This window comes from Botrytis porri (assembly GCF_014898465.1).
Source record: "Botrytis porri strain MUCL 3234 chromosome Unknown BPOR_002, whole genome shotgun sequence".
NCBI classification, from domain to species: Eukaryota; Fungi; Ascomycota; class Leotiomycetes; order Helotiales; family Sclerotiniaceae; genus Botrytis; species Botrytis porri.
This window is the reverse complement of record NW_024066076.1, coordinates 2,136,955-2,160,757: the sequence shown is the minus strand read 5'-3', so window position 1 is coordinate 2,160,757 and position 23,803 is coordinate 2,136,955. Positions and strand designations below refer to the sequence as shown.

The following is a 23,803-nucleotide window of genomic DNA, read 5'->3' as shown; positions in this document are numbered from 1 at the left end:
GAGTACGTGCTTAGTAGGTACGTGAATTGAATCACGTTGATAGGGTTTGAGACATTGGATATATATGTAGCTGTGTCGGTAGCTGTGTGATATAACCTTTTAATTGTATACCTTGTGGGTTATGCGTCGTTTGGGTTTTGGTGGGTGGTGGGTGGTGAAAGTGGAGGTTTGGGAATTGCGGGATTTTCGGATCGTTGAATAGTAATGTAGGTAGGTGGTGGATGGTGGATGGTGGATGTGGAATTGATTAGTTTTATGCGGATGGATAGATAGATGGGTGAGGGAGGGAGGGAATGGGAGAGGGGAAATATTGGTATGTATGTATGTATGTATGTATCTATGTATCTATGTATGTATGTATATATATATATATATATGAAAATGTATGAGAGAGTGTATGGGTGTGGTAGAATATACTAGGTAAATAATAGAGTAGGTATGATAGATCATACAGTGTCGTGATTAGTTGTATGGGAATGGTTGATACTAATGGTGATGATACTCATGATACTAATGCTAGTGATATCGTAGAATGTGTAAGATACGATTGATTGATTGATTGATTGATGATAGGAATGCTGATTGATGGTGATGATAATGCGTGCGTACTCCGTATGGATGTCGGTAGAAAGTTTAAATATATGGAGTATCTAGATATACATTGTGCTGAGGACCAACGTAGCATTGTCACATGGATATTCCCGGGGGTGTTTTTGTAGTAGAGATGGATCATGTGTGGATGGGGTAGGTAGGTATAGATGGGGAAATGGGAAATGGGTAAGGAGTGGAGATGGAGATGGAGTGGGAAAGAAGAGGGAGAGAAGAGGGAGAGAAGAGAAAGAGGGAGAGAAGAGGGAGAGGGAGAGTGAGAAGAGAAGGGTCTGGACCACCGGGACGGGTCTGGACTGGATTGTTTGTTTGTTTAAGGGGAGGTGGTTGGATGATGGGATAGGTTGGATAGGTTGGATAGATTGGATAGATTGGATAGTTTAGATGGATAGGTTGAATAGGTTGCATAGGTTGGATGGGTTGGATGGATTGGATGGATTGGATGGATTGGATAGGTTGAATGGACTGAGATGTGGGATGAGATGGGTGTGGGATCAGAGATGGATGTGAGGTGTTGGGACACTGCTAGTAGACAGTAGATAGTAGATAGTAGATAGTAGATAATTATCTTTGTAATTTTCAAAGGGAGAATATATTATATAAATTAGATAAATAGATGGATAGATAGATAAATTGCTACAAATCAAGAGATGGATGTGTGTATATATATCTATATCTTCTTTATCTCAACAGAATATTAAATAGTAGATATGCTTATCAGATAGTTATTATCCCTCTCTCTCTCTATCTACCTACTAGATATTCATTCCCATCCATCAACAACCACAAAAACACTACATAAACGCCAAGCACAACTACAGCATAAACCTCGGGATACTGATTTTGCGAGCCAATAGGCAAAAGGGAATAGAAGGGTTTATTCAATTTTAATTCATTTTATGATTCATTTTCATGCTTTTTAGGGTTGAATTCTCGGGAGTGGTTACGAGTGAGGTTTGATAGGTAGGGAAGATGGTTCTGGAAGGGAAGGAGAGACTTGGATTTGGTAGATCTTGGACGGATGGATGGATGGTAGTATATTGAGAATCGGAGAAGGGAGAAGGGAGAAGGGAGAAGGGAGAAGGGAGAAGGGAGAAGGGAGAAGGGAGAAGGGAGAAGGGAGAAGGGAGAAGGATGGCTTGGGATGGCTTGGGATGGCTTGGTGATGATATCTTTAGAAACAAGAGCTCAGGAGACTACCTAGACAGATAACGGTTTGTTTATTGTTGGTATGTCGTAAGTATAATAAGTGAATGAATGAATCAAAGTAAAGGAATTCCATTGTTCGTTCGTGATTCATCCTCTCTAGTTTCTTTCGATTTATTATTCTGTTACTCTGCTACCTACTCTATTCCTACCTCTCCATCCGTACTTCTCATTGTGGCTTGCTTTTCAACAATTTCCCGAAAATGCTTTGATTTACTCATTCATCACTCTCAAGAAAAGATAAAACCCTGGAACGAGCGTCATTTTCATAAATATCCCAGTCGTTCATATTACAACTTTACATTCGGTATAGGCTGGGTCAACAGGGGTCAGTTTGGGTGAAAAAGATTATTCGGTAGGGGTTGAGCCAGACCCCGTATCGCTATCAAGCTATCAAGGGTTATTCAAAGGAACGACATACCAATACTGAAATTCATACATACTTTCACACATCCATTCTACACCTGGGCACCCCTCGATCTTCAATCCATTCAAATCCTCACTCACTCACTCACTCACTCACTCACTCGCTCACACGGAGGATTACACACCACCACGACTCTTTTTCACAGAGGAGAGAACCTTCAAACGTCTCGTCACTATTTCATTACTTTACCTGCAAAAGTCGAAAACACGCTCTTCGCGCATACGAATACCAACTCGTCTTCTTCGTGTGGCCTTGGGCCTGTCACTGCCACTCGCTTTATGCAAAAATTTACATAGACATATTCAAGATGGAGGTAGGCAGTACGACGGGGGTACTCACCAAGAGAGTGTCGGATGCTGATAAATTGTTGGATTTGTTAGCAAATCCTTTTCGAGCCCAGGTTCGTTTGTCCCCAATCATGTTTTCTTTTTCTTTGAAACATTCATGTCTAATTGTTAATGGTTGGGTTAGTTGTCACAAAATTCCATCTATGCAAGTTTCGGCACATCGATAGGTTTTACCTTGTTACTCGCCATCGGTTTCTCTCTTCTGCGTCCGTACAATTCCGTCGTGTATGCACCGAAACTTAAGATTGCAGATGATAAACATGCACCGCCGCCTATTGGAAAGGGTCCTTTGGCTTGGTTGGGACCGGTGGTCAGGACCAAGGAAATTGAGTTGGTGAATCTCATAGGTTTGGATGCGACCGTATTTTTGAGAGTGCTGAGGATGTGTCGGAACATATTTTTATGCATTACGGTCGTGGGCTGTGGAATCTTGATCCCGATTAATATGACCAACGGACAAAGCAATTCCAAAACGGATTTCGTATCTCGGGTGACGCCGGTCAATGTTTGGGGTTCGAGTAATTGGGGTATGACCATCTGCGCCTGGTTATTCGATCTCATTATTGTCTTCTTCTTGTGGTGGAATTACAGGAAGGTCCTCAACTTGAGGAGAACGTACTTTGAAAGTGCGGATTACCAGTCCAGTTTACATGCGCGGACGTTGATGATTAACGATATTCCGAAGACGCTACGCACGGACGAGGGAATCGGTAGAGTGATTGATGTTGTGGCGCCTCAATCGTCATTCTCGAGAACAGTCGTGGCGAGAAATGTGAAGGAACTTCCGGAACTTATTGAACAGCACAATCAGACCGTTCGTGATTTGGAGGGACACTTAGCCAGATACCTTAGGGATCCTGCGAATCTACCCCCCAAGAGACCAGAGTGTACCCCCTCGAAAGATGATCCTAACTTTGGATCATATGTCCGAGGTCAAAAACTCGATGCTATCGAATATCTTACTGCGCGTATAAAGGAATTGGAATTGGAGATCAAGGAAGTTCGTTTGTCTGTGGATAACCGAAATCCTTTGCCGTATGGATTTGCTAGTTATGAAGCTATTGATGAAGCACACAGTATTGCATTCGCAGCACGGAAAAAGCATCCCAAGGGAACCACAATCGTACTTGCTCCTCGACCGAATGATATTATTTGGAAAAACATGCCTTTGAGTAGGAAGACCAGAAGGAGAAAGAGGATTATGAACAATATTTGGGTTACCTTACTTACGATTGTATGGATGGCACCGAACGCCATGATATCAATCTTCTTGGTCAGTTTAACCAACTTGGGTAGTGTTTGGCCTGCATTTCAAACTTCGTTGGCGCAACACACTGTTTGGTGGTCGATTGTTCAAGGTGTTGCTTCTCCTGCGGTTACATCCTTGGTCTATCTAGTACTCCCAATCATGTTCCGTCGAATGTTGGTTAAAGCTGGAGACCGTACGAAAACTGCCAGAGAAAGACATGTTACTGGAAAGTTATACACTTTCTTCGTCTTCAACTATTTACTTGTATTTTCGATATTCAGTACCGTCTGGACTTTTGTCTCTACCGTCATCAACAAAACCAATGATGGAACTACAACTTGGGAAGCGATTTACGAAGCAGACTTGGGATTGTTGGTCTTTATTTCACTTTGTGATATCTCACCTTTCTGGATTACTTCGTTACTTCAACGAAATTTGGGAGCAGCTGTCGATTTGGCTCAATTGTGGACTTTGGTTTGGAGTTTTTGCGCCAGAAATTTCTCGAGTCCTACGCCTCGTGAGATGATCGAATTGACTGCACCACCTGCGTTCGACTATGCAAGTTATTATAATTATTTCTTGTTCTATACCACTATCACTCTATGCTTTGGTTGCATTCAACCTCTAGTTATCCCAGCAGCTGCTTTGTATTTCTCTCTAGATGTTTTCTTGAAGAAATACCTCTTGCTTTATATCTTCATTACCAAGACGGAATCTGGTGGTATGTTCTGGCGAATGCTGTTCAACCGAATCCTTTTCGCAGCAATTCTCGCCAACCTCGTCGTTTTTCTCTCCACCTGGGTTCATGGAGATGGGTCACACATGGAAGCTTATGCTGTGATTCCTCTTCCATTCCTAGTGCTTGGTTTCAAATGGTTTTGCGCACACACCTTTGACGACAAGATTCACTACTATAGCGTCCGCAATATGCTCAAAGATCCAGAAGCTTCTCGCTCCAAGCTCTTTGGAAGTAAAGGGGACCGTCTCGCTTCTCGCTTCGGTCATCCAGCATTATACAAGCCACTCATTACGCCGATGGTTCATGCCCGAGCTCAAAATATTCTAGCTTCGATTTATGGTGGTCGTCTCACAGATTCTAATAACCAAGGCTCGGGAGATAATATGTCAGTTTCGGGATATTCCGATACATTTGCCATGGATCCTATGCGTGCTGGACAACCAGGTCGTTCTGCTCAGGGAGGTATGCCTGGGTTTGAAATGGTACCGGAGAATCGTCTGGATTTCTCGTATTACAAGGGAAGAGCGGAATTTGCGGAGGAACATGGTGGTTCGGGCGGAATATACGGAAAAGCGGAAGATATTATTAGGTCGGATACACCGGGTAGCTCACGCTGGGGACCTGATTCGAGACCAGGTACACCTGTTAATGGTCTGGGAACACCAACATTGCCAAACTTCAGGCCAGGGACACCGGATAGTGTCAAAGGGGACATTGGCATGAGTGGGGGATCTGGGATGGGAATGGGGTATTATGGAGAGAGGAAGGATAGTTCGGGGGAAACGGTTGGATTGGTTCATAGTGCACAGGATATGCCTGCAAGTTCCGTACCGGGTGTGCAAGAACGAGCACCGGGTTTCTTGGGTGGTGGACCGGGAGGATATGGTAATTTACCGCAGGATGATTTGGATGGGAGGGGAAGTGTGGATCAGGATCCGATGAATTATGATTATTTCCGTTCCAGGAGGACGAGGAATTAGATGTGGAGATGAAAGGGAAAGGAGTGTGGAGTGTTAGGGTCAAGGAGATGAGAAGATGAGAAGGTTGTATAGAAGGATATGCAAGTGAAATGAAATGGTAGATATTGGGAGGTGTATTTTTTCTCTCGGCTTTATATGGAGATTAGCGATCGGAACATGAGTCTCGAATGGTTCGAGATTGGAATTGATATGCATGTATGCATGAATGGAATGGATTGGGATGGTTGGTTGGCTAATGGCGTTTTTTTGGTTGTTCTCATTGATTGCGAAATTTGAGGAGTGAGTAGAGTGGGTGGGGATTGAGGTAAGCAGTGGACATGGAGAGGGAAAATGAAAGGAAGAAGGAAGAGTAGATAGATGAGATAGATAAAATAGAGGAAAGATTAAGTGATGTCACTGAGTGTAGTTGGTTGTAGTTTTTCCTTGTGGATACGTAGGAACGGATGGGATAGGACAGGAGGGATTTTTGAAATTGGACAATTGAATAGGAATATGAATAACGATTTTATTATGACTTTATGAGATTATGAGGGGAAGGAGAAGAGAGATGATATAATCTGTTCGTAAATGAATTGTAAAATGTATAATGTAAAGTATGAAATGTAGACATGTAAAATATGTAATGTAATGAATGAAATTTAGGATTTAGAAATATGTATGCACGTGTACTAACTATAAAATTGAACATCGATATTTAGCTGATATCTAGTTGATAATTTAGTTGATATATAATTAATGTTTGATTAATGTTTGATTGATCTTTAATTGATATTTAATTGATATTTAATTGATATTTAATTGATATTTAATTGATATTTAATTGGTGATAAATATTTAACATTTATTTAATATTTAATTGATATTTAGTTGATCTTTAATTAATCTTTAGGTTATTATACTCGACAAAATAACTAAAGATATATAATATAAACTAAAATCGAATATAACTTCTATAGATTTTATTTTAATTTAATAAAATTCTATACAGTAATTTATATATATATTTTTTATATAGAAAGAAAGTTTTCTAAGATTTGAATAAAAAATAAAAGAGAAATAATATATTGAATTTAACAAGTTGATAAAAATAAACGTAATTTCATAATACATTTTAGATTCTATTTATTTTTATTAATCTTAAATCTTTTATTTTTATATTTTTATATCTAAATGAAAATTAAATATTGTTTTATTACAAAAAGAGTTTTTCTTTTTAATTTTCTAAAATAAAAAAGTTATTAAAGATTAAAGTTAAATAAGTAGATTAAAATTTCTAATTTTATATTTGATATTTTTAAAAATAAGTAAAGTTTTTTTTCTAAAAATCATAATTCTAATCTTTATTTTTATTTTTATATAAATAACTTTTCTGATTATGAATGAATCTTTATAAAAATGTATATATCAAAAAGTAAGATTTTTATTTAATAATATATTCAAATTAATCGAATTATTAAAGATTAAAAAAGTATTTAAAAATAAGTACTTTTTAAAGTAGTTAATTCAATAGCTTTAATTACTTTTATTTCAATTATTTTAATTTTAATTTTTTAGAAACTTTTCAATAATATAATTATTATATTAATCAATTATGTATATTAATTATAGCTTATTTTATTTAAAAATGTTAAAGTTATAAATGTTTTTAGTTTATATTATACATATTTAATTATCTCGTCGAATAGATATCTAAATAGATAGGTAGATAGATAGATAATAATTAAGTAGTAGCTCGTTGTTATGGGAGCTGCTTCTAGAGTTATGTAGAAGTATCTAGAGATCTCTCAAAATGGGTTAAATTAGATTTCAAGTAGGAATTCAATAAGGTTGTAATTAGTTATAATTCTTATAATTATAGTAATGAAACTAATAATTATTCTTAAGTATAAAGCTCTATTTATAAAAAAACCCTATTCCTTATATAAACCTTCGTTTTCTATAGAACTATAAGGCTTTGTTCTGCTTGAATCCTTTAAATCTTATGAATCTAGATATTTATTTTTCAATCCCCTAAATCCTCTAGGTCCATTACGTGACCGTTTGGCTATGTGACGCGGTATGTTGGATACCGTCGTAACACTCGTTTACTTAACGATTCGCTCGCTTAGTTTGTTATTTAATTAGTTGATTAACTAGTTGATGAGCTAAAGATTAATTAATTAATTAATCGATTAATCGATTAATATTAAGGTATTAACTTAGAGTTTTATAAGATTGAAATTGAGATTAGACTTAAGATGAGTAAGTGAGAGGGATAGAAATTAAAGAGGAAGATTATAGTAAGCGAGTATAGAAGAGGAGTAGTCTAAATTGTTTATTTAACTTGTTTATTTAATTTATTTATTTTATTTAATTTAATTTAATTATTTACTTTACTATTTTTCGATAGGAGAAGAAGAGGAGAGGAGAGGAGGAGAGAGAGATAATTTAAGGACTTAATATTAGGGTTTGAATTTGAAAATTTCGATTGAGAGATTTCGATTTGAAGATTTGAAGATTTGAATTTTAATATTAACGATTGAGAATTAATGATTTATCTATATTATTATAGCTTAATAAAAGAGTTTAAGAGAAAGTAGAGGGAGAGAGAGATTAAGAGACTTATATTTAATGAGTTTGAACTCTAAAGGGGTGAGGTTCTAGTGGAGAGGCAAATGGAGATGGAGATGCCTTTGATTGATTGATTGAGGATGGTGAGTGAGTAGATTTTTTTATTTTTTTTGTGGGGGTAGGAAGGGAAGGAGGGAAGGAAAAGATGAAGGAAGAGAGAGTATAATGAGGAAGAGGAATACTAGTGAAGTAGGAATGACTTATCGAGGTTCGAGACGGATTTAGTAATTTTTATTTTGAAGTTTGGAGATATGATGAAAGTAATTGAAAGTGTAAGGCTTGATTCTTAATCCTTGGTTTTAGGGTTGGAGGTAGGGATGGGCTGATTATATAATTTTGAGGATAATTATATATTTTTATATTATAAGGCTTTATAAGCGTGATGAACTATTATATTAAGTTTATATATATAACTTTATAATTAATTAATCAATAGAATGTATAAATAAAAGTGAATTTATTTAGAATCTTTTTTAAATAAGTAATTAAAAAGTTTAATATAAGGGGATAATTTCAGGAGATAGAATTATTAAGAGATAAAAGAATTGATTCAAAATCTCTTTTAATTTTTTAATCTTAATCTTCTTTTACGCTTTTATAACAATAATAATATTATTATCGTACTCTTTATTTATTTGATTTTAATTAAACTTCAAAATCATCTTTCTATTAAAATAATAAATAAATTAGTATCTATATATATGAATTCATAAGCTTTATATACTATAAAAAAGAGAAAGATTGTCTCTCTTCTATCTATAAAGAATTGAAAAAAGATATAGCTCTTCATTTGAAAAATGATCTTACATCTAATACTAATTTAGAACATGAAATTATTGAAATTAATAATATTATTAAAAATTTTAATAATATAAATCTTTCTAATAATAGTTCTTGAGTAGATCTAGTAATCTTTTATAATCAAATTAAATTCAAGAATTCTAATTCAAAATATCTTTAATAAATCCCTCAATTCCCTACTTTCTATACTAAAAATAACAGTTTTTAATCACTATTACATATTATATTTGAATGACGAATAGGTAATATTATATATTGTCAAAATGCTCAACCCTAGTTGGGGGGGTTGGGAATCGAGATGGGGCTTGGGGCTCGGCCTGTGGGGTAGTAGATGAGGTGAATGTGAACAAGCGGATGGGGAACAAAGGGTAAGGCTAGGGTTAGGGTTATGATTATATGTTGATTTTCTTGAGATAAAAGAAGGATGGGTTGTTTGTATGTGAGGGTGCTAGTATGAATGTTTATTGATGTTGTTAATAATATGAATTGCTAGTATTAATATTGAGATTAATATTGATGTTAATATATTATCTACATGAGAAGAGTATAGATAACGTAGTATCTACTTAATAGGTCCTATGTGAGTATTGTATGATACCTAAAGAGTTAGTCATTCGTAGGACGAAGTAATCCTCTTACATTGAGGCCAGTCCTCTCGCTTAGCATACCTAAGTAGTCTATTGAATCCAGATTATTTAACTGTATTCAGATATATATTAAGTTTATAGTTCGAATCTAGGATTTTCTAGGTAGTGGATCGAATAGTAGTGGGATTTGAATTAGTTGAGGAAAGAAGAGAAGAGGGAAGGGAGTAATGTGAGATGGATTAAATCTAGAGGTAATAGAATAATAAATATGCGAGTCCATTAGGTACTTACTTGGACAAATGGATTTTCATTCTGAGGGGATTATCACGACACTTGGAAAAGGGGGGAAGTACAGAGTTGAGTAAGTGAGTTGGATGGGTCAATTTATGAGTATGCAGATAGAGAAGGTGATTTATGAAGGTAAAGTTGAGATTGATACGTATTAGATGAGTTTGATTACAGATTGAAGGAGTGGTTTATAAAAAAATAATTAGAGAGCTGTTTCTTATCATTATATGAGATGAAATAGGATAAAATGAGATGAATTTGTACAGATGATTGGATTGATTAGATGGTATTTTGTTAATTTTTATGAGTGTCTCTACAGAGGAATAAAAGGTCGAGATTTTTGTAGTTAGATTGAGTAAGGATAGGTATGTGGGAGATATTATTATAAATTATATATTGAGGAATAGTATAACGTGGTTTATTAGTATATATAATATATTAGTATGTATACTACTTCAAAAATACATTAAAATCATGCTTTTCTTAATATTTATATTTTAATAATTAATCATTATTTCGTTTCAAAAAAAGGACATTTAATAATAACAAAAATTATATATTCAAAAATCTAATTTTTATTTAAATATTCTTATTATATTTTTAAAAAAAGTTGAAATATTATGATTTTCATTATAACGTAACTTGACTAGAAGTGGGTCATGTCATGATATAGGTCAAAATCACCCCCTCATTTCTTTATTTTACGTGTTTATTCAATACACAATGGATCGAAAATCATTAAATCGTAGTGAATCGGAAAATAATATTCAAAAGGCTATAGAAAGTCTAAAAAATAAATAATCTACTTCAATTCGAAGTGCTGCTATTCATTTTAAGATTCTAAAGTCAACCTTGATAAATCGAATAGTTGGACGACAATCATGCTTTCAATTTTACAAATCCTTTCAAAAACTTTCTAATATGGAAGAGAAGATTCTAATATGATGAATCTTATGATTAATAGTTACTAAATACTCTACAACTTTTGAGTTGTTGAAAGAAATGATTCAAGAAATTCTAAATCAATATATCATTTTTGCATCATTATCTACCCCTTTATCTTTTCAATCAAATCATATAGGTTAATAATGGATCTATAAGTTTTTAAATTGATATCTTAAACTTAAAGGAACCTATTCTTATAAATTGAAATTTACAAGGTATAAAGAAGTCACATTTGAAACAATTTTAGTATAGTTTTCAATATTTCAAGTACAAATCGAAGAACGATATTATGAACTCAAGAATATATATAACATGAATGAGATAGGATATATAGTTGGAGAAATAGAATCAATATGTATAATTGTGGATTCTATTCTCAAATTGAATTGGAAGGTTATAGTAGGAAAGTAAGAGTGGATAATTGTATTGAAATGTGTGAATATAGATGAAGACTTTTTATCTTTTATGATTATTTTTAAGGCTTAAAATACTAACATTGTATGGATTCTAATTAATATTTCTTCAAATTGGTATTTCTTAATAAGTAATAGTGGGTAGACTTTTAATAGTTATGGCTTTGAATGGATATATAAGGTTTTTGAGTTAGAATCTCGAAAAATATTAGGAGATTAGCTTCGATTATTGATTATGAATGGTTATTCTAATTATATTATAGAAAGTTTAATTGCTTTTTATATTAAAAAGGAGATTGATCTTTTTATTCTATTATCTTATTATTTGTATCTACTTTAGTTATTAAATGTTGGAGTGTATAGATTGATAAAGTGATATTATGTTTAAGAGATTGATTGATACTTTTGAGTAGGAATATAACAAATATAATGATTTGGTTGAGTATAGCTTTTTCAAAAGATAAGAGAAAAAGGTTTTACTTATCAAAATATCAAAAGCGGATGGAAAGGAGCAGGTTTGAATCCATTTAGTTCTTATTAAGTTCTAAATAATCTTCTAATCTCATTTTTATTATTACTTTTTACTCTAAATATACTAGCAAATTTAAAAGATCTAGATCTCTTTTTACTTAATAGCTCTTCCTTGAATAATATTAAACTGCAATAAGCAAATAAGGTATTTAATTCAGCTTTATCCGCTAATAATCTGCTTACTTCTTTAGTATAGAGATATATAAAGCGAATAACTCATTAGATTGAAAGCTTAAATACTAAAAATACTATTCTTTGAAAGGAACTTCAAGAATATGAAGAATTACTTGAAATATAAAAGAAACGAAAAAATAGAAAGAGAATAAAATTAAAAGGTGAATTTGTATTTAGTACTGAAAAAGTATTGAAAATTATTGAGGAGGCTGAATAGATATCCTTATTAAAACGACGACATGGTAGACCATTCAAGTATCAAATTGATTAGGTAGAAGGGGAGATGGAAGAGGAAGAGGATAGTGATAGTTCAATTGGATCAGTGATAGTTGTAGATCACTCTGTAGCATATAGGATAAGGTCAAATAGGAAAATATGATTTTTATAACCTATATTATGACATGACCCACTTCTAGTCAAGTTACGTTATTCAATTTTCAGAAAATTCTATTTATAAATAAAGAAAGTATACAATTATATACAGACGAATTCTATATATAAAAAGAGTAGTGTACGTATTGATATAATACACGTACTAATAAACTACGTTAATTAATAATTTAGATAGGAATACTAGTAGGTGTACAGACTAACGGGACACTTAAGAGGAAGAGTACAATTTCACACTAAAAAAAGCTATGTTGAAAATTCGATTGAAATTCAGGATTTCGATTAATCTCTCCGAAAATTGAATATATGAGTCTCAAGCATAAACTCCTCATACTATATCAATATTGAATCGAAAAAATCAATAATGATATTCTCATAAAAGAATATATAATTTCCTATCAAAAGTTTTGATGAAAAAGTGTACTATTCGTTTTTTGAGTTCAAGTCTCGTTTTTTTGGGATAAAGCTTCAGGAAATCATTTCTAAATATTTGAAAAGTATAAATTATAATTTTGATTGATATTAAATGATATTTCGAATTTTTATTGAATTTTGAAGCTGATAAATTTGAGTGTGAAACTGTACTTTCATGTCACGTTGTCCCGTGAGTCTGTGCACCCACTGGTGGAAGTTGAAATTATAATATAGAAGATGGGTTTTGAATGCTCGAATGAAGATCGAGTAGAAGATTGAAAGTTATAAAAGGGGATTAGATATCACGGAGGATAGCTACGCCACTTGATCACTTTGAATAGGGAATAACATGAATAAGTTGTAATAGACTAGATTGGCTTGAGGTATGATCATACCTATCTTTTATACCCTGAATAAACGACGGAGTCGCTATTTAGGTAAGAGTGATTTACTAATTCAATGGTGTAAAGCTTTTAATAATCAATAGCATCCTTCTACGCCTACCGAATAAACATCGATGTGTTTGGCGTTGAAAACAACCTGATCACTTCAGCTTGTAGGGGAAGCGTCGTTGGCGGGAGCTGCACTTTTGACGAGTTTGTAGAATTTACGCGGAAGCCCAACAACAAAAACATTCCGTTTCCCAAGGGGTTGATAGGCGATAACCTCACACCAGACCCTCTTATCACAGTCCAAAAAATTCAGAATTCGGCGTATGATTCGAGTCAGCTCCTCGACCATGCAAAATTGCTTCCGGAACAGTTTAATCTGCGTCCTGGTTTTGTGCTATCTTTTGTAGACTAGATATAGGCACTTAATAACTACGTAGCCGCGGCTCGCATATATCTATGACCGGTGAGGTGGGTCTCACCCAAGATTTCTTTGACACCGAGCCCAACTTCATAAACTAAAGACTGCCATTCGCGGAATTTCAAATGCGCGTCGGGCGAACTTCAACGCGAATAGTTCGGGTAATCTGTTTGTAGATCTGTGAATTCAGGGAGTTATTGCAGTTTTCAAGACAGTTGTTGCAGTGGACTTTACAACTTATTTTGATATCGACACGGCCATGACAATAAATGGCTCAACCAACTCTGCAATTGACGCAAAAACCGTTGTGGATAGAATCATGACTGGTGTAGGGCCCCCGGCTCCAAGCAAGACCGTTAGAAACCACGCGGCTGTTATCAGCAGGCTGGATCAATGGACAAGCGACATTAACGCCCCTTGTTAATATATGTACCATGTATTGGAAATGCAAAGGTAGCTAGCTGTAGTAGCATTGCATACTGTGTAAATAGCAGGATGTTGTATCATTATCTATCATATCCACTGTAATTAGACTTAATCTTGGCGTGCACTAAAAGCTCGACAAACTCGGATTCTACTTAACCACATATACCTAGTCTAACATATCATCAATCTCTCCAGCCAGACTTGTTATTAAAATCTAATATTTTTTCACTTTTCAATCAACTCATGTATTATAGTATATAGATTCTTTAATATAGATTTTATATAATTAAAATTAAAAGACTTTTATAGTTTCAATTTATTTCTATTGTTAAATTGTATTAGAATCCTTATTAATTGTTGATTTAATAATAATTTGTATGAAAATACTCAAAATTAACTTTTTCATTTCAGTTTGTAAGGTGAGGTTTATATAAATTAATCATCCTACTTTCAAACTACTCCTGTTTTGAGCCACCCTTTTATACTAAAAATCGCTTTTTTGATCTATTAATATTTCTATTAATATATAATCTAATTTAATAAAAATCTGAATCTATATAATTTAAGCTATTTTAAGCTTATTTTGAAAGTTTGAAAATTTTAGGAATTTTCTGTATTAAAATCTAGAGCTTTAAAATATTGATTTTTAAATTTATATAAGAATTATATATAAATTTGAAACTTTTATAAAATCTTTAATAACTATCGGAACGTATGATCACGTGCTTAAGCGAATCACATGATTCTTCTCACTATATATATATTGGAAAGAATCATACCTTATTCTAGATTATCTCAATTTATATTATTCATTTTATATAGATTATATAGTACTATATATAATGATTTGAGTTAACAACTTTCTTCCCCTCAAATAATCTTAATATTAATTAGTGTTTACCTTCTTATTAAAGGTATTTACAAATTAAATTACTTTCTAAGGTTTTATACAAAAATATTTATATAAAAATAAAAAGAATAATTTAGGCCATTTAATAAAATATTCTTCGAAAAAATAAACAAGATTATATTAAATTATGTTTATATATAATCTATATAAAGAATTAGAATACTATATTCTTGTTACAACGGATTAGTAACAGGCTGTAGAATCACTGACTTATAGGCTATAATGGTATTATAGGCCTCAGTGATTCAGCTGCAGTATACCGGGGGACACTAGGCACCCAAGGAAAGCCTCAGGCATGTATATAGTATTAGTTATAGAATACACTGAATCATAGGACATGGTTCCTAGGACAGTAGGGTCCTAAGAAGAATAAGCAATACAGGACACAGTAAGCAAGAGAGGTCTTGCTAGGATTAGTAAGCTCCCAAGGGATTAGCCCTAGGACAGGAAATAAGACAGGACGACAAGACTCACGGGACTAGTATCACGTGATGGACCATCCCATCAGTCCCACCGATTATTATCAATGGGATCAGTGGGATCCCACTACGCCCACTACTCTCAGTGAGTGGGATCGATGGGATCGCAGAGTGCAAAGGTCTATATAAGGGAAAGGGTTTCTTTACATGTAGAGCTTCGTGCTCAAGAACAATCATTAGTTTCATTACTATAGTTACGAGAATTGCAACCAGTTACAACCTTATTGAATTCCTACTTGAAGTCTAGTCTAAACCACCTCGAGAGATCTCTAGACACTTCCACGTGACCCTAGAGGCAGCTCCCGTAACAATTCTTTATATTATCTTCTTTGATTAATATATTAAGAAGGTATTTTTGATTATAATTAATTTCTTTAGGATTAAACGGATTAATTAATTTATAAATTAAATTATTATATTTATAGAATTCAATAAATCGATAGTTCAATTCGCATTCATTATATCCTACTTAAAGCTCAATATACTTTTCGAATTCGAAACCCTCCCTTTTATACGAAAAGAACCGCTCCACCGCCCTTATTTCATTAGGAATCTTTTATTAAGCCCTTCTCCTTCTCTATCTTATAATACAAAACATTCTTTTTTATATAATTATTAAGTTAGAGAAAAAGACTTATTTATTATTTTTAATAGACCGAATTCATTCAAATCGAAAGGGTAAAGGAAAAAGATTATAAAGTTGAAAAGTCTATTATAATATAAACAACTATTTGATAAAATAACTTTAAGAAATTCTATGTAAATTCGATCTTTATTTATACTCTTAGAAAATACATTGAATTGAAACCTTATAAGCTTTAAGTTGTTATTCCTTTATTAAAAAGATTCAATCTTTTATATTTTAAGTTTTATAAAGAAATAAAAGAATAACTTACTTTTATTTATCCTTGTATAATAATTGAACCCCTCCTCACTTTCAGTTCTTTCAAATTCAACTGAATAAAAATACCCTACTCAATTAAATTGATTCAATATTCCCTTCCCCTTCAATCGCTCCACCCTAACGAATAAAGCTCTTCCCCACTTATATACAACTTTCAATTCGATTCATTCTTTCCTTACCTCCTTTAGCTTGATTATAGAATAAAGGAGATAAAAAAAGGAATAATCTTTAATTAAATTAATTTTAGATTTTAAGGGATTTAACTAATACAATTCGCTTTTTATATTATATATTCTAGGTTTTCATTATAAATAGAAATTCTACCTATATCGAAACATATTGTTACGGGAGCTGCCTCTAGGGTCATGTGGAAGTGTCTAGAGATCTCTCGAGGTGGTTTAGACTAGATTTCAAGTAGGAATTCAATAAGGTTGTAATTGTTACAATTCTCGTAACTATAGTAATGAAACTAATGATTATTCTTGAGTACGAAGCTCTATATCCTAATGAAACTCATTTGTTATATAGACCTTTGTCATCTGGAGCCCCTAGGATCCGTATGCTCCTGGAGCCCGTAGCTCCCCAAGGCTCCCTCATGTGACACGCGAATGTGTCATGTGATATCTGTCGTAACACATATAATCACATGCTTAAACGAATTATATAATTCTTCCCATTATACATATATTAGAAAGAATCATATCTTATTCTAGATCATCTCAATTTATATTATTCACTTTATATAGACTATATAGTACTATATATAATGATTCGAGTTAACGACTCCTCCCCCTCAAGTGATCTTAATAATAAATAATTCTTTTACTCATATATATTATATATATACACCTTATCAAGTCTATCTAATAATAAAAGAAATGAAAATTAATATCTTAATAATTATACTATATAATTTCTTATTAAAATATTTAATAGGGAATTATACTATTTGTTTTTTCAGCTTAAATCTAATTTCTTTAGAAATAATCTTAAAAATATTATTTTTTAATATTTGAAAAATATAATTTATTAATTCAATTAATATCAAATTGTATATTAAATTTTAAGTAAATTTTGAAATTGATACATTTAAGTGTAAAATTATACTTTCCTATTACGTTGTCCCGTGAGTCTATATACCCACTAGTATATCTAGCTTATTATAGACGATTAGAAGCTCATTAATTAATTTAGATTAAGCTATCGAGGCCTATTTGAACGATATTATCAATATACTAAAAATGGAATTCTGCCTAAGCTAAAAGCATATTTAGTATTTTATAGTATTGTTTTAATAAATTCTTATTAATCTAAGCTTTTTAATTTTATTACAAACAATGGGGCAGGAAAAAGTGGAACTAAGACGAGGAGGGTGCGATTGGACTGGTCATGAGGCATAGATTGAAGAAGCTTGACTATGATTTTCCGTTCGAGCATTCCAATCATTTTTTGGAGTGGGCAGAGACAGAGTTTCCATCAGAGGATGAAGATGAGGGCCGTTTAACTTCAAAGTAGCTGTAGTAACCGTACCAGAATATCACTTTTGATGTGAATTTTGCGTAGGACGAAAAGGAGCTTATTGGTCAATCAGAGTTCAGTGTTTAGAATAGAGTGGGAATTTGAGGCTTCGAATAACGATGAAGGCTCAATGTTCGAAATGGAGTGAAGACTTGAGACTTCATTGTTCAAATTCAAATTGGGCAACGAGCGCTCAATGTTCAAGTGTAGATGGAGCAACTAAACATGAATGTTCGAGATTTATCAGAATAGAAAAGATTGAAAAGAATCATAACATATATTCCAATGAGAAAGAGATGCTTGCTGGTGGACTTAAGATGAGCTACTTGACGAAGTCGAGTGAAACAACTACTATGGGTGAAGACAAATCAAGCACTGGTCTCATTGTAAGAATTTCGACATCACAAGAATATCACATACCAGAGCTGCATCACACCAAGTGGCCTGTTCTTCACTCCTTAACAACTTCCTGAAGTTCAGCGTGACACTGCCCTAACAAACGGGCATCTAAGTCCGCCCAGCAAAAGAAGAAACCCCGACGCTACTGAGACCAATCAAATAAGCCGATCTTGCATACCGAGTATGCATCAAAACGGATAAATAACTCATGAATCGGCAAGAAGCCGTCCAGGCAGACGTGAGAATACAAATGAGGGATTTTTCAATCATTGCTAGATTAACAGATACCAGCATTCGGACTGTCACACGGGTACATGCGCCTCTCAAGACAGAGTGGCTGTTGATGCGTAGCTCACCGAAGTCGTAATCACTCGATTAGGCGGTGCCGGCATGCAGCATGTGGGAAGGATACTCGATCGGAAACTTTGACTGGGATTTGTATCATAAATTCATGTTCCACGAAATTTCAGAATGAAAAATATACTCCGATCATTTTGCACCGGGCTGAATTACGAATGTAGGGGCACGGGAAGACGCGTGAGGGAGTTTCGCGTTTGTCACTGGATTAGTCGAGCCTTTCAATGAAGACTGATTTTTCATAGTAAAGGTTGAATTACCAACCTCAAGAGCCGTGACACGTCATCAGATGGCTACACAAGTCGAGACAGAAAAAAAGTACTCGGGTATCACAACAATTATCACCCCACCACATAGACATCCCAGCCCCGCGTTTGTTACACCCTTCCGTTTGTCTACATTCAAGGCCCCAGTAAAGCCTTACTTTGTCATACCACACTGTTTATCTCGACAAATCTTTGAGATGATTTGAGATGAGGATTCCTATTTCAAGGATCATAGCATCAGACATTTGTGTTGAGTTCCGAAACTAGTTATCTCCTCGCGTTTCACAGCAAAATCTCGATTTATCCGCGGCATTTTTGACTTGTGTGGTTACACGAGATACGTAAGTCCGTATTGTATGGTATGACACGATTCAAAAAGATAAAGTGCATCCTTGCTGTGTAAGGAGGAAAGGCTCACCGAGAAGTATCCCAATTTTTGGATTTATATATCCCCTTCTTATGGCGGGATTATAAGTGAGTTGATACAGGCATTTGACACAACAGCTACAAAGCGGGCGCACGACAGGACAAGAGCGAGGAGGGAGCCTCTAAGCACCTACCCTCTTCTTGAGAAGCATTTTGAAAAGACACTATTTCGAAAGCAATAAATTGAGGTTCGAGTTGATAAAAAAAAATAATAATAAGATAGATATAGGATAAAGTATAATAGAATATTTAAAAGAATATAAAGAGATTTATATCTTATTATAAAGAGCAAAACAAATAATAAATAAAAGATTAAATAAAGTAAATAAAAAGGAAAAGAGTAAAAAAGATAAAAAGCAAATAAAGAAATATAATTACTATAAAACAAAGGTAAATAATTATAGGGTTATATTATTATAATAACGATAATATTAATAATAATAATAAAATTATTGTATTGTAAAAGAGAGAAAAGAGAACCTATATTATTATGTCGAATGAAAATAGACTATATATTACTAACTTATAGAATAAAAACAAAGTAATTATAATAATATTATCTTCAAAAGTATAAATATTATAGACTATAAGTATTAAATAAAACAAATATATAATATAAGTCGACCACTCTACTTTCGGGCCACCCTTGTTTTAAGCCACCCTTTTACATCAAAAATCGCTTTTTTAACCTATTAATATGTTACGACGGCATCCAATATACCGCGTCACATGGTCAGGAAGTCACGTGATGGACCTAGAGGATCTAAGGGATCGAAGAATAAACATCTAGATCCATAGGATCCAGAGGATCCAGACAAGACAGAACTGTAGGTTCTGCAGAGCAGGAAGGTCTATATAAGAGAACAGATTTCATTACAATGTAGAGCTTCGTGCTCAAGAACAATCATTAGTTTCATTACTATAGTTACGAGAATTGCAACCAGTTACAACCTTATTGAATTCCTACTTGAAGTCTAGTCTAAACCACCTCGAGAGATCTCTAGACACTTCCACGTGACCCTAGAGGCAGCTCCCGTAACAATTAATTTCTTTAGGATTGAACGAATTGATTAATTCATAAACTAGACTACTACATTTATGGAATTCAATAAATCAATAGTTTAATTCACATCCACTATATCCTGTGTTACAACGGATTAGTAACAGGCTGTAGAATCACCAACGTATAGGCTATAATGGTACTATAAGCCTCGGTGATTCAGCTGCAGTATACCGGGGGACGCTAGGCACCCAGGAGAGCCTCAGGCATGTATATAGTATTAGTCATAGGATACCCTAGAAACATAGGACATAGTTCCCAGGACAATAGGTCCTAGGAAAGACAGAACACAGTAAGCAAGAAGGCTTCACTAGGATTAGTAATGTCCCAGGGGATTAGCCCCAGGACAAAAGAATAAGCTAGGACACCAAGAGTCACGGGATTAGTGTCCCGTGATGGACAGCTCAGGAACGACAGCGCTCCAGGAGCGCCCGGCTGTCCCAGCTGTCCAAGTAGGACGAAGATCTATATAAGGGAATGGGTTTCATTACAATGTAGAGCTTCGTGCTCAAGAACAATCATTAGTTTCATACTATAGTTACGAGAATTGCAACCAGTTACAACCTTATTGAATTCCTACTTGAAGTCTAGTCTAAACCACCTCGAGAGATCTCTAGACACTTCCACGTGACCCTAGAGGCAGCTCCCGTAACATCCTGCTCAAAGCTTAGTATGCTTTTCGAATTCAAAATCCCCCCTTCATACGAAAAGAACCACTCCACCGCCCCCCTCCTATTAGGAACCTTTTATTAAGCCCTCCTCCTCCACCTCATAGTACAAAACACTTTTTTTTTTATAATTGTTAAATCAAAGAAAAAGATTTATCTATTATTTCCAGTAGATTTAATCTATTTAAATCGAAAGAATAAAAGAAAAAGGTTATAAAATTAAAAAACCTATTATAATACAAATAGCTATTTGATAAAATAACTTTAAAAAATTCTATATAAATTTGATCTTCATTTATATTCTTAGGAGATATATGTTACGAACAACGCAACATAGGCACGGGACTGGGCACTAAGTCACGTGGTTGGCTCAGTTTGCCTCAGCGGGATAGACACTGAGCTATGAAAGTACAAACAAATTAGTACTGAGCTGTACTGATTATACTGAGTAAGAAGGTTTATATAAGGGAATGGGTTTTATTATAATATAGAGCTTTGTACTTAAGAATAATTATTAGTTTTATTATTATAGTTATGAGAATTATAATTAGTTATTAACCTTATTGAATTCCTACTTAAAGTTTAGTTTAAACTACTTTGAGAGATCTCTAGCCACTTCCACATAACCCTAGAGGCAGCTCCCGTAACAATATATTAAATTGAAGTCTTATAAGCTTCAAGCTGCTATTCCCTCATCAAGAAGATTCAATCTCTCATATTTCAAGTTTTATAAAGGAATAAAAGAATAGTTTACTTCTATTCATTCTTATATAATGATTAAACCCCCCCTTTCACTCTCAATTCTTTCAAATTCGACTAAATATGAATACTTCATTTAATCGAATTGATTCAACATTCCCCCCCCTCTTTAATCATTCCATCCTAATGAATAAGGCTCTTCCTCATTTATATACAATTTTCAATTCGATTCATTTTTTCCTTATCTTCTTTAACTTGATTATAAAATAAAAGAGATAAGAAAAAGAATGATCTTTAGTTAGATTGGTTTTAGGTTTTAAAGGATTTAATTAATACAATTTACTTTTTATATCATATATTCCAGGTTTTCATTATAAATAGAAATTCTATTTATATTAAAATATATAATCATATACTTAAACAAATCACATAATTCTTCCCACTTGTTACGACGGTATTCAACATACCGCGTCACATGGCCAAACGGTCACGTGATGGACCTAGAGGATCTAGGGGATCGAAGAATAAATGTCTAAATTCATAAGATCCAAAGGATTCAAGCAGAACAAAGCCTTATGGTTCTGTAGAAAACGAAGGTCTATATAAGGAATAGGGTTTCTTTATATATAGAGCTTTATACTTAAGAACAATTATTAGTTTTATTACTATAATTATAAGAATTGTAATCAATTACAACCTTATTGAATTCCTACTTAAAGTCTAATCTAAACCACCTCGAGAGATCTCTAGACACTTCCACATGACCCTAGAGGCAGCTCCCGTAACACCACTATATATATATATTAGGAAGAATCATATCTTATTCTAGATCATTTTAATTTATATTATTTATTTTATATAGACTATATAGTACTATATATGATGATTCGAGTTGACGACTCCCCCCCCTCAAGTAATCTCAATATTAACTTTTTAATAACGATTATTAAAAGAAAACTATATATCTTTTTGAAAGTTTTGAATTTAAATCTATATAGAAATTAAAAAAAAAAAAAATAATAATAATAATAGATATAGAGATATAGTATACAATGAGTTTAGAATAGTATAAATAATCCCTATAATTTTAGGGGTATTCTTTTAAATATCTATTTATAGGAAATTTTCCTTTATTTTCTAAATCCTTCAAAATAAATATGTTATAAATTTATAATAAAATTTTATAGTTTATTTTTAATAATTTTTATTAAAAAGTTATTAAAGATTTTATAAAAGTTTCAAATTTGTATATGATTCCTATATAAATTTAAAAATCGATATTTTAAAGCTTTAGATCTTAATACAGAAAATTCCTAAAAATCTGAAATTTTCAAGGTAAGCTAAAAATGATCTAAATTATATATATATAAATTTTCAATAAATTCTATTTATAAATAAGAAAGTTAAAAATTCCATTTTTGGTGTAAAAAGTGGCCCAAAAGGGGGGTGGCCCGAAAGTAGGGTACCCGACTTACTATGCTTAATACGGTTAAGTAGAATTCCAGTTTGTTGACTTTATACAGCATACCTATTCCAAATCATTCCTCAAGGCGGTAGATACTAGGCAGTACCTGCAAATCCAACTTGATAAACCCATGATTTAGCTGTAAAGCTTTTAATGTAGATGATTTCACTGCGCAGCCATTCATACCAAGTGTTTGACTATATAAGACAGCTCGCCCACTGACACAACGAGTTCCACTGTTCAGAAATCTCATCTTTTTAACCGCCAGCCCTGTTCTGGATTTCTCCCTCGAGAAATGATTCTCACCCCCGATGACTTCGAGGCTCGTGTCTGCAAATGGCAAGAGTAGTATGAACGTGTATGGCTCTGGTACAAATGGACCGAAAAGCATCGCCACGGAACTTTGAACAGTACTGATTCACCTCGAGATGTTTGGACTGGGCCAGACTTTGACCATCCAGGACGACCAGTTACAGGCCTCGATCCGGAAAATATATACATGCCCAGCCACGACTTTAACAGGGCGCACCCGTGGGTTCAATCTATACTCGATGAGATGCCTCGTTTTCATCCTGTCATTATGTTCAGGTTCTGTGAAGCTAAGTGCCACAATCGAGTCGTAAAGCCATATGATCCTTCAACAGAGTTCCACTATTTTCCGAAAAAGTGAGGCGGCCGCAATCACTAAATGCAGATGAAGTTTCAT

General features: G+C 33.6%; 1 protein-coding gene across 1 annotated transcript; it reads left to right on the top strand.

Annotated features, from left to right (window-relative positions):
• Window positions 1-2,549: 2,549 nt before the first annotated feature.
• EAF01_001650 (uncharacterized protein) lies at window positions 2,550-5,557 on the top strand (the record flags this gene model as incomplete). The annotated part of the gene is made up of 2 exons (XM_038909900.1): window positions 2,550-2,642; window positions 2,714-5,557. The coding sequence occupies 2 exons, from the start codon at window positions 2,550-2,552 to the stop codon at window positions 5,555-5,557; spliced, it is 2,937 nt and encodes a 978-aa protein (XP_038774712.1).
• Between the last annotated feature and the right edge of the window lie 18,246 nt (window positions 5,558-23,803).